Source organism: Solanum tuberosum, unplaced genomic scaffold, assembly GCF_000226075.1.
Source record: "Solanum tuberosum cultivar DM 1-3 516 R44 unplaced genomic scaffold, SolTub_3.0 scf00543, whole genome shotgun sequence".
In the NCBI taxonomy this organism is placed as follows: domain Eukaryota; kingdom Viridiplantae; phylum Streptophyta; class Magnoliopsida; order Solanales; family Solanaceae; genus Solanum; species Solanum tuberosum.
Window position 1 is genome coordinate 84,686 of NW_006239467.1, and position 16,021 is coordinate 100,706.

General features: G+C 33.3%; 2 protein-coding genes across 2 annotated transcripts; one reads left to right on the top strand and one right to left on the bottom strand.

Annotated features, from left to right (window-relative positions):
- The first annotated feature begins 1,357 nt into the window (after positions 1-1,357).
- On the top strand, positions 1,358-5,178 carry LOC102582953 (CBL-interacting protein kinase 18-like). Its single transcript, XM_006365265.2, has 2 exons — positions 1,358-1,507; positions 3,160-5,178. Exon 2 carries the CDS (start codon positions 3,496-3,498, stop codon positions 4,831-4,833), a length of 1,338 nt encoding a protein of 445 aa, XP_006365327.1. The 5' UTR covers positions 1,358-1,507; positions 3,160-3,495; the 3' UTR covers positions 4,834-5,178.
- An 806-nt stretch (positions 5,179-5,984) lies between these two features.
- On the bottom strand, positions 5,985-8,363 carry LOC102589529 (extensin-2). The gene has a single exon (XM_006365285.2). The coding sequence runs from the start codon at positions 8,303-8,305 to the stop codon at positions 6,107-6,109; it is 2,199 nt and encodes a 732-aa protein (XP_006365347.1). The 5' UTR covers positions 8,306-8,363; the 3' UTR covers positions 5,985-6,106.
- Positions 8,364-16,021: the final 7,658 nt, after the last annotated feature.

The window sequence follows — 16,021 nt, forward strand, 5'->3', positions numbered from 1 at the left end:
TATATATATATATATATATTAATCTTCTTTCAATCTTAGCATGCCAAGCTTATGTTGAAGTGAAGGTTCGGTTTAGGTAAGCCTTTAATCTTGCAATCTCATCAATATCATCACAAGTGATTACAATATAATATTCTAAACATTTATTATGTCCGATTCAATTTCTCACTCTTTATTACGAAATATATATGACCAGAAGCACATATTTATAGTCAAACTAAACTATGACCTTACTAAACTTTTCAAACAATGCCCTCAAGGATTGCATTATTTGTCTAGATAGAAATATACAGAGATCGAAGAATAAGATAGAATGTTAGTAAATAATTGAGGTAGTTTCCTTTTTACTATTATTATTAAAACTCTTTGATTTTACTGGTACTTGTTGTTTCTTTTGTTAGAAAAAATAATAGGAAGTATAAATTGAAGAAGAAGGCGATTTTGAGACGTGTAATCACTTTTTTTAAAGAGATATTGCCTATTTATATATTGGGGTAAATACAAATAATTTTATTCAAGGATATAACAAAGCCCATTGTTTATACATGCAGATTTTTCTTAGACTACTTTTAGAGAGTCTTTATATCTATAAAAATTAAGAGATAACTCTTCATAAGAGTCACGTCCTTTCATGAACAGGTGACTTTTCATAAAGGTTATATTTTTTCATGATCAAATGTGTTTGTTCAATATTAAGACCTCTATATATATTACAAAATATCCAACAATCGCTTCAGTAATTGTCATATAATTTATTGTCGCTACTATTTTCTTCTTCTGATTCTTCGTTATAGTATTTACTTTACATACTTGATCTTTTTGATACTGAATGCCTATTAAAAACAATATTTCTATCTTCTAATGATAAGAATAAATCGTAAAACTGCACTAATTATACTATATTTTCTTGATTTCCCACTTGTGTTCGGTATCCATATTGAAGCCCGACTATATTTAAATTCGCGCCAAAAAATTTCACATTGAAAGTAAAGTGTTCCCTATAAAATACGACTCCATACCCAAGAAAATCCTACATTGGTGGGAGGGGGGTAAACCACTCCCTAACGAATGTAACTCTATATCCATTGAAAGTCGAACCTAAAATCTCTTAATTAAAGATGAAAAAATATTTATCACTCTATTGCACTAATTATAATATTGTTTTTTGTTTTGTTGTGTCTCTCAATAGTCCAAAAGGAATAAACTACTCCTAGATGCTCTTTTGATTCCCATTTTTTTTGGTTTCATGAAAGCATATCAGCTCATTTCCCGAGGCACCTACCACGTGTCACACACAGTTAGGTCTGTGTTTGGTCGATTGTTAGAAACTGTACCAAATTTATACAAAAATTTCTCTCTCACCAAACAAATAATTTTTGCCTGTATTTAAAACACCTTTTTTCCTGCACCCAAAAAAAAAAAAAAATCAGATTATAAATCTCAACCTTTTTCTCTCTGTTTCTCTGCTTCGGATCCATCCGGAACAGTCCCTTTATTTGGCCAACAGGTATTTTTTCTTGCTTCGGTTAATGAATTCGTAGAGACGAATTCAAAATTTAAAGTTATCCTTGTTCAGACAAAGACAAAAATATGTATAAATTTGGAAAAAAAAAGTTGAAAATGATATTTGTATATTGGAGTTATGTGTGGATATGAATACAATTTGGAATAGTTTATATGGTACTTTTTGGATTTCGAGCTTTTCTATTTTTGATCGTAAATTTATCATATATCTTTTCATTATTTTGAATCGCGAATTCTTGTGATTTATAGTAGTTTTATGTAGTTTACAAATATATGAATTTCATTTTTAAAAAATTGAAGATTTCACGCGCAAATTTCCAATCAAACTTAAACGGTATGACTCTCGGAAAATGAAAAATGTCACATTAATTGGGACAGAGGGAGTATATATTATCAAGAGATTTTTCTTTCGTAATTATTGAGTTCTGTGGAATCTGTTAGTTTATTGATTAGATCCCCATGGTAATTTGCATGTTAGTTTTGGTCCATTTTGCATATATTTCTTGTGAATTTTGGTGTTGGTTATTGTCATGAATGTTTAAGGATTGTTAAGGTGTTTGTATTTTTATTGAATATTTTTTCTTGGGTATATTTGCATGGATGCATCAATGTTGGCTGTTAGATGGAGGAGATTTTTTTTTTAGTCATGTATTATTGAGTTTTCTAGTAATGTTTTTCTCTAGGGTGAAGGGGAGATTTGGCGTAATTATTGTCATGTGATCGGGGGGTTACGATTTGAGCTGTGCAAATATAGCCTCTTGTAGAATTATAGGGTAAAACCGTGTACAACAGACCTTTGTAGTTTGACCCTTTCTTGGACCCCATGCATAGTGGGAGCTTAGAGCACTAGGCTGCCCTTTGCCTTTCTCTAGGGTGTTGTGTGGGTGGATGGGGTGACAAGGGTCTATCTTTGAGGTCGGTAGAGACAAATCCAGAATTTGAAGTTTATGAATTCTAAACTTACCACCGAGCCCATAGCTCCTAATACAAATATTATTGAGTTTAAGCAAAAGCTAATGGATTTGTTTGAACCCTACCGATAGCTCCGCCCTTGGTGGTAGGGTGTTTCTAAGAAACATTTCTTTGTCTGAATGTGCCTGTGACAATTCACAATATGATCTGAAAAGTATTTTTTATGTTTCATTAGCTCGTATTGTATGTATAGAGTTTCTGCATCTTTTGTTTTTGTTTGGTGAGGAGTTAAAAAGGGTGATTAAATTTCCTTTTCTTTTCCTTGCTTGACGTATACATGTTAATAATTCGAACTTTGTTGTAGATCTGAATATGAAACGACTAAACTAGCTACATTTCTGTCCTTGATGAATTAAATTTGTCCAATGTGATTGAACATGATGCCCCTTTAGTTTGATTTTCATAGTTTTTGAGGGAAAAAGAATCATAAATCTGGAACCGTTTTCGTTGCTGTTATATTCTTGAGGTAGAGTGTGTCGTAAGTTAAAATGCGATATTCATCTTGATATACTTTTCTTTTGCTTTACCCCTTTCCCTTTGTATCTTTTACTTTCGATTCACATATCATATTTCATAGTCATTGATTTTTTCGTCAAGGCAATAATTGTTAAGCTTATATTGATATTTCTTGACTCTCTCTTCCTTTTTTCTGTTTATGTTCAGTGCTTGTGACATTTATGAAAGCAATATAATTGGGATGCAGAAGGATGGGATTGTACAACAACGATTACCTATTGGAGACTTCTGAATTTCCATGTGCATTGGAATTAGTCTCCTTCATCCGTAGTGATCTCAATTATGCAGCTCAGAATACACATAACTTCTTGTGCCAGATAATGAACAGTGAAGCCACAACCCTTAAACATCCCGACATGCTGAAGAAGAGTCTTGTTGGAGCAGGGTGAGCTCTGCAACAAGGCCTCTCCTGCCTGTTAAAAAACCGAGTATCATATCAGCAGGAGAAAGTAAGTTTAGTGGTTACAAGAATTGTTGATTCAAATGGAGAAAAAAGGAAATGTACTGATGCAAAAATATGATTTGGGGAGATTATTAGGTCAAGGCAACTTTGCTAAGGTTTATTACGGAAGGAATCTTGAAACGGGACAGAGTGTAGCCGTTAAGGTAATTGACAAAGAGAAGGTTCTTAAGGCCGGACTGATTGAACAGACGAAGAGAGAGATATCTGTTATGGCACTAGTTGAACATCCAAATGTTCTACAGCTATACGAGGTCATGGCAACTAAATCTAAGATTTATTTAGTCATTGAACATGCCAAAGGTGGTGAGCTTTTCAAAAAGTTGACAAAGGGGAGGCTGAAGGAAAAATTAGCTAGGAAGTACTTTCAGCAATTGATTAGTGCTGTTGAATGTTGCCACAGTCGAGATGTTTATCATCGTGATCTGAAACCAGAAAATGTGCTTCTAGATGAGAATGGAAATCTTAAGGTATCAGATTTTGGATTAAGCGCCTTGGCTGAGTCTAAGAGGCAGGATGGCTTACTCCACACAACATGTGGAACCCCAGCTTACGTTGCACCTGAGGTGATCAGTCGAAAAGGATATGATGGCGCCAAAGCTGATATCTGGTCTTGTGGGGTGATCTTATTTGTTTTGCTAGCCGGTTATCTTCCATTCCAAGACTCAAATCTTATGGAGATTTATAGGAAGATAAAGCAGGCTGAGTTCAAATGTCCTAATTGGTTCCCACCAGAAGTGCGGAAATTACTTTCTAAAATCCTTGATCCAAACCCTCGTACAAGGATTTCCATAGCAAAGATAAAGGAAAGCTCATGGTTCAAGAAAGGTTTGGAGTCTAGAAACGCGGTAACCAAAGTAGAAGAAAAGGAAAAGTTTAGCCTAGACGCCAACGCTACTATTCAAGATTGTACACATAACAGTATCTCTCCCTCTGTGTCAAAGCTAGAGTTGCTAAAACCGTCAAATCTAAATGCATTTGATATAATCTCTCTTTCAAGTGGATTTGACTTGTCCGGTTTATTCATAACAAAGGATCAGAAGGAAGACTTGCAATTCATTTCCGCGAAGCCTGCCTCTTCTATCATATCCAAACTTGAGGAAGTTGGCAGGTATCTAAAGCTGGAAGTAATGAAGAAAGAAGCTGGATCTATGAGATTAGAGGGATCGGGTGAGGGTAGATACGGGACTTTGTCCATCGATACTGAAATATCTGAAATTACTCCGTCCTTCCACTTGGTTGAGCTGAAAAAGTCATATGGTGATAAGGTAGAGTACCAAAAGATGCTGAAACAAGTTATAAGACCTGCTCTGGAGGAAATTGTTTGGACTTGGCAAGGCGAGCAGCCAGCTAATCGTTAGTAGATGACACTAAAAAGAGCTTCTGATCTCGTGACGTTTACTCTGTAAGTTGATCTCACTTTAGTATCAGTATTTAACGTTCAACTTGTCCGTTTGGTTCTTGTTGTAATTGTCGATTTACTATGTATCAGCCTGTTTTAGGCCATCCGTCTAAGCTTAATAGAGACAACTTGTTTTACTAAATTTTCGAGTTCTTTTGATCTGCTTTTATTGTTGTTATTCATGAGTAATCTACATTTTGCTGGCTTTCTATTGCAAAGGAGACTTGTAGTAAACCGGTGATTTGTAATATTTTATTCGTGTTCGTGGCTTGTTGTATTTCGAAGGAGCAGGTGACTTGTAACATATTTCCAGATGTGTGTTGATTATTATCCTTTTGTTAGGAAATAAGATGTGCTTAACTTTTTCTTTACAATAACAAAAACTACATACACATCACAATTTCAAGCATTTTCGGATTGGCTATATGAATCCTAACTAATCATATTGCAACTTTAAATCTCAATACAAAACAAAATGAAAAAAATAAAAAATAAAAGTGCTAGAAGTTCTCTATATTCTCTACTTACATATAAATCTTTCACATGAATAAAAGGTTCCTAAAAAATACAGGTTGGTCCCAATCTAATTAATATTCCATATGTATGTCTTTTTTCTTCCATTCTGCCCTAGTGTTTGCAAGATTTGCACTTAATTTAAGGGGTTGTAGGTTTTACGAGATAACTTTCTTCCATGTGATTTTAGTCTATTATGTCCTCTTTTAACACCTTTTTACGTCATGGATTCACACCTACAAACCGCGTATCTAGAGGTCAACATAGACACGACTAAACCATCTCAAGCGACCTTATCTTTTGGTTGAACAATGTTTGTATGAGTAATCCCTTTTTTCCATATTCAGAATGAGGGATCAAAAAATCTATTCTGATTTTCGGTCACTCTTCCCACTAGTTATATGTTTTGTAGGCCAAAGAAAGAATTAAGTATTTTGGCACAAATAATATTAAAGTAGACAAATTGAAGTAGATTTCTTGATAAATTACATTAAAACAAATCTTGATACAATGAGTTGAATCAATAGAGATCCCAAGAATCTTACTTAAATGATAAAATAAAAATAAAAACACCAATTAATACTTGATGATTTCTGCAAGAATACATATAATTTAGAACTGAAGTAGAAAAATAAATGAAAAAGCTCCGAACAGGATGATGCAAAGAAGTTAAAAGCAAAGGGAATAATGAAAATTATTGAGGCAAGGTGATTTTAAAATCAGTAGTAGGTTGGCGGGGGTGGAGGTGAACTATAGGTAGGAGATTGTTGGTACTTTGCTGGTAGAGGAGGTGAGGCATACGTGGGTGTTTGTTTGTAGTAGTTTGTTGGTGGTGGTGGTGAACTGTAGTACGTTGGAGGGGGTGACTTGTAGTAGACTGGTGACTTCTCGATGTACTTTGGTGGAGGTGGCGGGGATTTGTAATAAGATGGAGATGGCTTGTAGTATGGTGGAGGAGGTGACTTGTAGTAGACTAGTGACTTCTCGATGTACTTTGGTGGAGGTGGAGGGGATTTGTAATAAGATGGAGATGGCTTGTAGTATGGTGGAGGAGGTGACTTGTAGTAGACTAGTGACTTCTCGATGTACTTTGGTGGAGGTGGAGGGGATTTGTAATAAGATGGAGATGGCTTGTAGTATGGTGGAGGAGGTGACTTGTAGTAGACTAGTGACTTCTCGATGTACTTTGGTGGAGGTGGAGGGGATTTGTAATAAGATGGAGATGGCTTGTAGTACGGTGGAGGGGGTGACTTGTAGTAGGTTGGTGACTTCTTAATGTACTTTGGTGGAGGTGGAGGGGATTTGTAGTATGATGGAGACGACTTGTAGTATGGTGGAGGGGGTGACTTGTAGTAGGTTGGTGATTTCTCGACGTACTTTGGTGGAGGTGGAGGGGATTTGTAGTAAGATGGAGATGACTTGTAGTACGGTGGAGGGGGTGACTTGTAATTGGCTGGTGACTTCTCAATATATTTTGGTGGAGGTGGAGGGGATTTGTAGTAAGACGGAGATGGCTTGTAGTATGGTGGAGGGGGTGACTTGTAGTATGCTGGTGATTTCTCGACGTACTTTGGTGGAGGTGGAGAGGATTTGTAGTATAATGGAGATGGCTTGTAGTATGGTGGAGGGGGTGACTTGTAGTAAACTGGTGTCTTCTCGTCGTACTTTGGTGGAGGTGGCGAAGATTTGTAGTAAGATGGAGATGGCTTGTAGTATGGTGGAGGGGGTGACTTGTAGTAAACTGGTGTCTTCTCGTCGTACTTTGGTGGAGGTGGCGAAGATTTGTAGTAAGATGGAGATGGCTTGTAGTATGGTGGAGGGGGTGACTTGTAGTAAACTGGTGTCTTCTCGTCGTACTTTGGTGGAGGTGGCGAAGATTTGTAGTAAGATGGAGATGGCTTGTAGTATGGTGGAGGGGGTGACTTGTAGTAAACTGGTGTCTTCTCGTCGTACTTTGGTGGAGGTGGCGAAGATTTGTAGTAAGATGGAGATGGCTTGTAGTATGGTGGAGGGGGTGACTTGTAGTAAACTGGTGTCTTCTCGTCGTACTTTGGTGGAGGTGGCGAAGATTTGTAGTAAGATGGAGATGGCTTGTAGTATGGTGGAGGGGGTGACTTGTAGTAAACTGGTGTCTTCTCGTCGTACTTTGGTGGAGGTGGCGAAGATTTGTAGTAAGATGGAGATGGTTTGTAGTATGGTGGGGGAGGTGATTTATAGTATGTTGGTGACTTCTCGATGTACTTTGGTGGAGGTGGGGGGGATTTGTAAGATGGAGATGGTTTGTAGTATGGTGGAGGAGGAGGTGATTTATAGTATGTTGGTGATTTCTCGATGTACTTTGGTGGAGGTGGAGGAGATTTGTAAGATGGAGATGGTTTGTAGTACGCTGCAGGAGGTGACTTATAGTAAGTTGGTGATTTCTCAATGTATTTTGGTGGTGGAGGTGGAGAAGATTTGTAGTAAGATGGAGATGGTTTGTAGTATGGTACTGAAGGAACATGAGACTTGTAATACTTAATTGGCGATGGAGACTTGTAGTTGTGCTTTGAAGGAGCAGGTGATTTGTAATAGTGTGATGGAGAATGTTTATAAGTGACCGTTACATGGCTATGATACTTTGAAGGAGAAGGCGACTTGTAATAGTGGGATGGAGAATGTTTATATGAATGGCTATGGTACTTTGATGGAGTAGGCGACTTGTAGTAGTGTGATGGATAATGTTCAACAGGTTTTATTGGTTTCTTGTAGTAAGAAGAGGGCACTTGATGTTTTGACGGAGAAGGGGACTTGTAGTACTTTGAAGGAGAGGGAGAAGTGTAACCATAAGAGTAATCAGCAACAGCAGTGCTGGCTACTAAGCAAATTGCCAAAGTAAATGCAAGTAGAGGCCAATGCCCCAATTTCCCAAAGCTTCCCATTTTTGTTTTTGCAACCAATTCTATACTTGAAAGGAAGAACCAAGACTTGTTTTGTATAGTTAAGGACCTTTGCTTTTATATAGCAAAATGTAAAACTTATATATATATGAAATGGCTTCATGGTAGCCCACTAAGATAATATAAAAGTCAAAATGAGGACTTGTTCTTTGATTACTTAGTGGAAGACATTTTCTTAATGACAAAAAAAGTATGGTTAAAAAGATAATCCCCTTGATAAGCATCTCTTTAAGCTAATTAATAATTTTGCTGCTTTGTGTAATTGTGGTGATATATCATGTAGTTATGGCTAACCACTAAAACATTAGAAGAGGGGGAAAAGCAAAAGAAAATTGTTATACATGGGTAGCTTAAGGGAGAAAGGACATCTAGACAATTAATTAACATTTTAAGTTTCATTTAGGGGTGTGTAAGGTATGAAAGACTAATTTTTTCATTTTGGTTGATGTTTTAGAAAATCGAGGATCTTAAAAATCAGAAAAATGACTTTTTAAATGAGTATAGAGAAAATCAATTTCATAAATGATATTTTATACTGATTATCTCCTCACTATCCTCTAGTCGGCAACCTCCACCCTTATCAGTTTACTTACGAAATACAAAGTAATGGAAATGTTTAAGAACAAAACAATCGAAATGACAAATGTTTACGGTTGCAATAATCGAAGACAATATCTTGGGAACATCCGGTACAAAAGCACCAAATGTGAAAATTCCCAAACTTACCAATACACATTATGTGGAAAAGAAATAAAAAAAAAAAAAACATTAAGTATAGTGTGTGCTCTCATGATAAAATGTATTTTCAGAGCATGTATCTGATAGAATTAGTTACGATACGCGTAAACTGATCCTAACACCATCGTACAGTATTTTCGTTTCAATTACCTACACCAGGGCTTGGAATATCTTCATGTTGTCTATAAAAATTATCAAAACCATTATCATCTCCACCATAATCCTCATTAGCCTTGATATTATCATTATCCTTTGAAAATATTCCATTAAATCTCTGATCAACAACTTTCTTGGGCTTTATTCCACCCCATGTTATTGGGCTCGCCCAGCCCATTACAAATTTTCCAACAAATACCAACCATAAGAACAATATTATGAATAACAATAAACTGGATTTTATTTTCTTTCTACCAGCCATTTTTTTTTCTTATTGAAGAAGTAGAGAAGAAAATGTTTAATTTTTTTCCTTAGAGGTGAACTAATACATATATATGTTTGATTTAAACATGTTAATCATTGTAATTTTGTATAAAATATGAACATGCTAACTTAGTAATTATGTTAGAGACAAAAATTATGTTAGTGAATTATTTCATGACCTTTTGTGATAGCCACACTTGATTATTGCTCATCTCTTTTGGTAACAACATAATTATCATACTTAAACATAATTGTTGTAGTGAAATATGTTTACAGAGGATGATTGTTATAAAGAGATTTGATCGTACTTAATCAAACTACTGTTATGATGCACAGCTGCAGAAAACATGGGCAAAATTAGTAACCTAGTGTAGTTTATTCAATTTTCACGTGGATTGTTGATTTTTCTTTTTTGTTCTTGCTCTTTCTTGTTTTGTTATTTGTTAAAGAACATATGAGAATTGAATATATTTATTTACGAAATTATTCAAGAAAATTAATTTTTATTTATGAATAATCTATATTCTTCATTTATTATACAGAACATTTTATCAAATTGATCTAATGTGAGAGTTCTAATATAAATGTCAAAAGTTTTTTATGTTAAATTTTCTTTATATAGCATATCCGTATTGATATGCAAGTCTATCCAACTATATTTTAGTTATTATTACTTTAATTTACTAGTAAAGGGTAAAAAATGAATGAAAGTGTAACCTTATATGGACAAATTTCACAAGTGCGATTATATTCTTGAAATATTAAAAAATGTGAGTGGTTTACAAGAAAATTAAATTTATTAAACAATTTTTAAAGAAATATCTCCAATATGGAAGTCTCTAGCTACCCGAAGGGTTCTAAATAACAAATATTTGAAAACAACTACTATTTTTATTTAAATATATACATCAAGGAAATGAAAGAGCATGGTGGAAATTTTATAAATGACATATATAAGACTAATAATTTCAAGTTATGACAGTATAATAAAACTTTCAAGTTGTAACAATAAAAAATTTCAGGTTATAACAGTTTATTAAAAAAAAAGTTTTAAAATAATAATAAAAAATAACTTTTAAAAAATAACAAAAAGTAAAAAACGGAAATAGTTTGTAACATCTCGCATCTAGAAATGACTATAAAGAGTTTAAAATATGAAAAATATTGATTTTTGGAAAGAATAAGAAAATCTGGAAATTTTTGTCCAAGTTAAGAAAGTGAGATTTGGCCATTTTCAAACGGCCATAACTCCTAGCTTAGGATGAGTTAGGAGCAGCTCTTGATATGATTGAAAAGCCCTTGGAGAGATATTTCCAAAGCCACCGATATTGCACGATTCCGACATCATATGAGTGAGATATGCCTTTCGGAAGTTGGGCTATTAGATTGAGGGAAGTCCCAATCCGGATTTAGGGAAGGGCAAAGTAGTCCTTTCTCTAAGTTATTTCCTAATTCGATTTTAGGGGTTTATTGGGGTAAAAACAGAACCTAAATCAGTTTTGGAAAATTAAAGAGCGCTTAGGCTTGGAGAAAAAGAGAAAAAGAAGAAAGAAAGGAGAAAAGCCAAGATTTCGCCAAGAACGTCAAGCGTTTGGAGTGGAATTCGTCGGGGGTGATCCCTATTAAGGTATGTGAGATCTTTTAGTGATGGGTTAGTTCACCCACACACCAATTTGTTTCAATTCAGCGATTTGGAGTTGTATACATGTTAAGAAGTGAAGTTCTTGAAGAACATTGTTGAATTCTTGTTGGTTGATTGTTGAATGCCCAGTGTTGATTTGATTCGTGTTTCCGGGTTGTTTTTCGAGTTAAATCTATTGGGTATTAAGAGCACTAATGATCCTAAGTGTTTGGGTAAAGAACCATAGAAGTTTAGAGGGTTTAGAGATGAAAAACAAAGGAGAAAAGTCGGAGTTTGCTGGGCAAGGGGTTAGGGCGCCGCGCCTCTCAGAGCACCCCACTTCAGAGTCTGAAGTTTGGCCTCTGGGGTGACGTGCCAGCCAGAGCGCCACAACTTCAGCTCTAAAGTTTGTGCTCCGGCTCCCTACGCCTCTCAGAGCGCAAGGACGTCAGTTCACTCCATTCTTCCCCCATCTTGTCGTACTAGTTTCTAAGCGATGTACCTATGTTTTCTAGTTGTTTCCAACACTCTAAGGTACATCTAAACATCATGAAATCATCCATAAACATGATATCATGAACCTTGAATCCATAATCCAATTCAAGGAAAGTTAAGATCAAAGTCAAAGGAATTAAAAGTCAAGTCTAAAAGTTAAGAAGCAAGTCAAAGCAGAGTTTCTTAAAGTTTTCAAGAGTCTTTATTAAACGTTTAGACTTCGTTTTGAGGCTCAAGTTTCAAGTAAAGTAAAGAGTAAAGAGTTGAGTTTATTTCTCAAAAGTTATTAGGGAACTAAGTATTCCCAAAGAAGTCTATAAATGTTTTCACATTTGAGCAAGAAAGGAACTATGATTTCCAAAGAGCTTTCGGACTAGTTTTCAAAAAAAGTAATCGCTTTCTAAATGAAGCAAGAAGGGAAACTTTGATTTCCAAGATAGCCTTTGAGCTAAGTTTTTAGCACTAATCTCAAATCACAGAGGAAATATGTTTTAAAAACATAAGAGTCAGTACATTTTTGGGAGTAGTATTGAGCACCGAATTGGGGAGCGTTCAAAGAACCCACAGCCCCCATAGAACCATATAGCCATCATGGGTAGAAGAGGTTCATACTTTTTAGATGAATCATTTTCAAATTAGACTAGTGGATCTATTAGGCAGTTCAGGTTCTATACCTTTGGCCGGGTATAGAATGCTCTGGCAGTGTGAGGTTGATCGTTGTATCGTCACTATAACTCTTATGTGATGGTTGTCGGTTAGAGAAACTCCCACATCAGTTATTGTATTTTTATATACATCTGTTCATTTGTATTTCTACATACATCTCAGATTTATTGTATCTTTGCATACACACAAAGTTCATAGCATGTTTTTAAACAGCTTTTCTTTATATTGCACTTGTTTTAAATTGCTTTATATTGAAATGAGTCAGTCAGGTTGAGTTGAGTTGAGACAGGTAAGTTATTCAGTCCCTTTCAGATTTCCTTCTAGCCTATGGATTGCTTAGCATTCCAACTCGCATACTCGTACATTCAATGTACTGGAGCTAATTGGCCTGCATCTTATTATGATGCAGACACAGGTAACTAAGATCGGCATTCCGACGCATCGTTGATCCAGTGAGCAGTTCAGAGTCTGTTGGTGAGCCTCCTTGCTTTTCGGAGGATCCATTTCATTGCTTTCTAGTTTAGTTTATTAGGATGTTGTGGGGTCTGTCCCAACATCTATCTCAGTTGTTATTAGAGGCTTCATAGACAATCAGATGTTAGTTTTTAGTCTTATTCATTTCATTTGTATCATTTAAGACTTGAGTTTGCCTTAATGGCCAGTTGAATGTTCCTTTATAACATTCTAGTTACTTCATATATGTGTATGTGATGAGTTAAGTTTTCCGCTGAGTTAGTAAGCCAGGCCAAGGGTTCGCTTGAGGCCAGCAATGGTCTTCGAGTGCCGGCCACGTCCAGGGTGTAGGCTCGGGGCGTGACATAGTTGTAGTAATTAATTTGAATACATTAATGATAATTAGTAATTGCCATAAATTTAGGAGATTCAAAACAAAATAGGAATATCTGTTTTCCTTTTTTTACTCTAATCAGTTAAAAGTATTTCAAAAACCAGATTTTCTTCTTTTGTTCAATTTTTTCTCTCTCCTCGAATTTTTTTTTCCTGTTATTGGCGTCATTCACCACTAGTTCCAAATAGTTTTGGTTCAATAATCTTTATTTTGTTGTAATGGATGGCTTCTTATCGATATTAATAAAACATGGTGGTAGATGGGATCCTTATGGTTAGTATTCATTGCGATTTATTATTTGTTTTTTATACTACTAAAACGAAAATTAAGAAAACTGAAGCTAAAAATGAAAAATTCTGATTTTGCTTGTGTATAATAGATTTGAATTGTGATGTTTTTTGTATGAACATTCGTTTCTTCATATTACATAATATTTTTTGTGAAACTTGAATAAATGTTGGTATACATTTTTTGTATATTGGAATAAATTTTAGTATGAATTTTTTTTAATTTAAGGTATCTGGTTAAAAAAAAATACATTAAATTTATTTGAAATTTGTATACTGTTTATACAATGAATGTGTGCGATTTTAAAATTATATTTGAATGATTTGAGTATACTGTTTTCTTGATAAATGACATTGTATGAAATAGTAATAATGTTATAGGGATATATTTATGAAATGTGTGTCACAAAAAAAGTGTATGAAATATGTATACTCTATTGTATAATGTTTTATGGTATGAATTCTGGTTTGAATGTAGTGTGAATTTGGTATACTGTTTAAATAAGAAATTATAATTAATATTTATATGTTGGAATTAATTTGGTATTCTATTTGGCATGATATTGGTATGAATAATTGGTGATTATTGTGTTATAATATGTATTAAAAGTGAGATGATTTGTATGAAATTTGTATTAGGTTGGTATGAAACTTGAATATAAATACATGATATTCAAGTGATAATTTTTGTATGAACCATGGTTGCAAAAGAATGACTATCTATTGTTTATTATATTTTGTATGAATTGTGGATTCAAATGGGTCTATATAATTGATATAATCGGTATGAATCATTTTTTACAATTATTAATTCAAAACAAAATTCATACCAAAACAATCGATATTTAAATGATATAAAATCGGCATGAACCATTTTTTACAATGATTAATACAAAATCAAAATTCATAGTAAAATCATACAATAGGTTCATTTATTTTTGAAGCCAGAATTCATACCAAAATCATAGAGTAGGTCAATTTATTTTTAAAATCATAATTCATACCAAATTCATACAATTTAGCAGATATATAATTTTGGAAAAATAGAAAACATATAATTTAAATCATTATTCATACAAATCATTACTCATACAAGAATTCATACAATTCAAATTATTTATTAATGGTATGAAATAAAAAATAGCAATCTAAGGAAAAGAAAAAAAATGAAGATAAAGAAGGAAGAGAAGGAAAAACGTAGGAAATAAATAAATGTAAATAAAGATAGATATATATATATAGAAAATAGTGAACAACATATTTAAATTTAATATTAGAAAAAATTAGTATTTATCAAGAGTTATTAAGTAATAATAGTAGTACTGAAAATAATAGTAAAATAAGGAAAATGAGGATTAAGAGATAACGTTGTTGGGGGGTTGGGGGTGGGAATCTTTTAAATATTTCTATCAATTTAAATATATAGCTTATAAAAAGATATTATTGTATTTAAAATCAAGGATAAGGAAGAATAATAAAAAGATCCACATTTAAAAAAATTGATATGATATTTGAATTCAAATTTAAATAAAAGAAGTATTTTTTATCAGCTTAAAAATAGAAACTCATAAGTAAAAGAATTCTAAATAAGCTCTTACTATTTCATAAATTTATCATTTTTGAATATTATAAAATAAAATAAAATACATTAAATTTAAATATTAAATTAAAAATAATAAATAATAATAATAATAATATGTAAGGAAAGAAAATCAAAAGTATTTAAATTTGAAAATGCATTAGACTTTTAATTCTAAATGAACTCTTGCTATTCATAAACTTATCATTCCAGATGTTATAAAATAGAATATGTTTGATTTAAATAGGGTAAATCAGATAAATATGCTACATTAAGAAAATATTTACTATCTATGACAATATAATTTTTCTAACTAAATATAACAATTTTTTTGAATGAAAAAAGTTGTACAGTTTATATTTGCCTCTTACTCTGCCTTTTTTCTCTTCCTCCTCTTTTCTTCTTTTTACTCTTCTTCTTCTCGTCTTTTTCTTTGCTATTCTTTCTCTTCCTCCTTTCTTCTTCTTTTTATTCTTCTTTTTCTTTGAATTTTTCATTTAAAGAAATATCTTCAAATAAGTTTTTACCTATATTTCACGATTTTTACCCAAAAACACGACGAGAAGAGGAACAAAAATATCAAAAATTTGTACAAAATCATGTTTTCAAGCAGAAATTTCAAATCGCTAAAATTACAGCAACAAGAGTTCACCATTGATGGTCATTATAAAACTTCAAATTTTGAATTAATTATTTGAATTTTACGAATTAGTAATTAATTTGGATAGATTGTTCCTACAAATAATTGAAAACGACGTTTGGAGTTTATAACTCAATTTCAAGAAAACTTTGGTTTATCATTGATTTTAGGAGAAATATTAGATTGAAGCTCGAAAAGGTAAAGTTTATAGAACTGTATCGCAATTGTATTAAAGTTGTATTAGATATGTTTCATAATTGTATTAAAATCATGAACAATACATTTATAATACATATTGCAAAGAACTGTATCGCAATTGTATTAAAGTTGTACTAGATATATTTCATAATTGTATTGAAATTGTATTAAAATCATGAACAATACATTTATAATACATATTGCAAA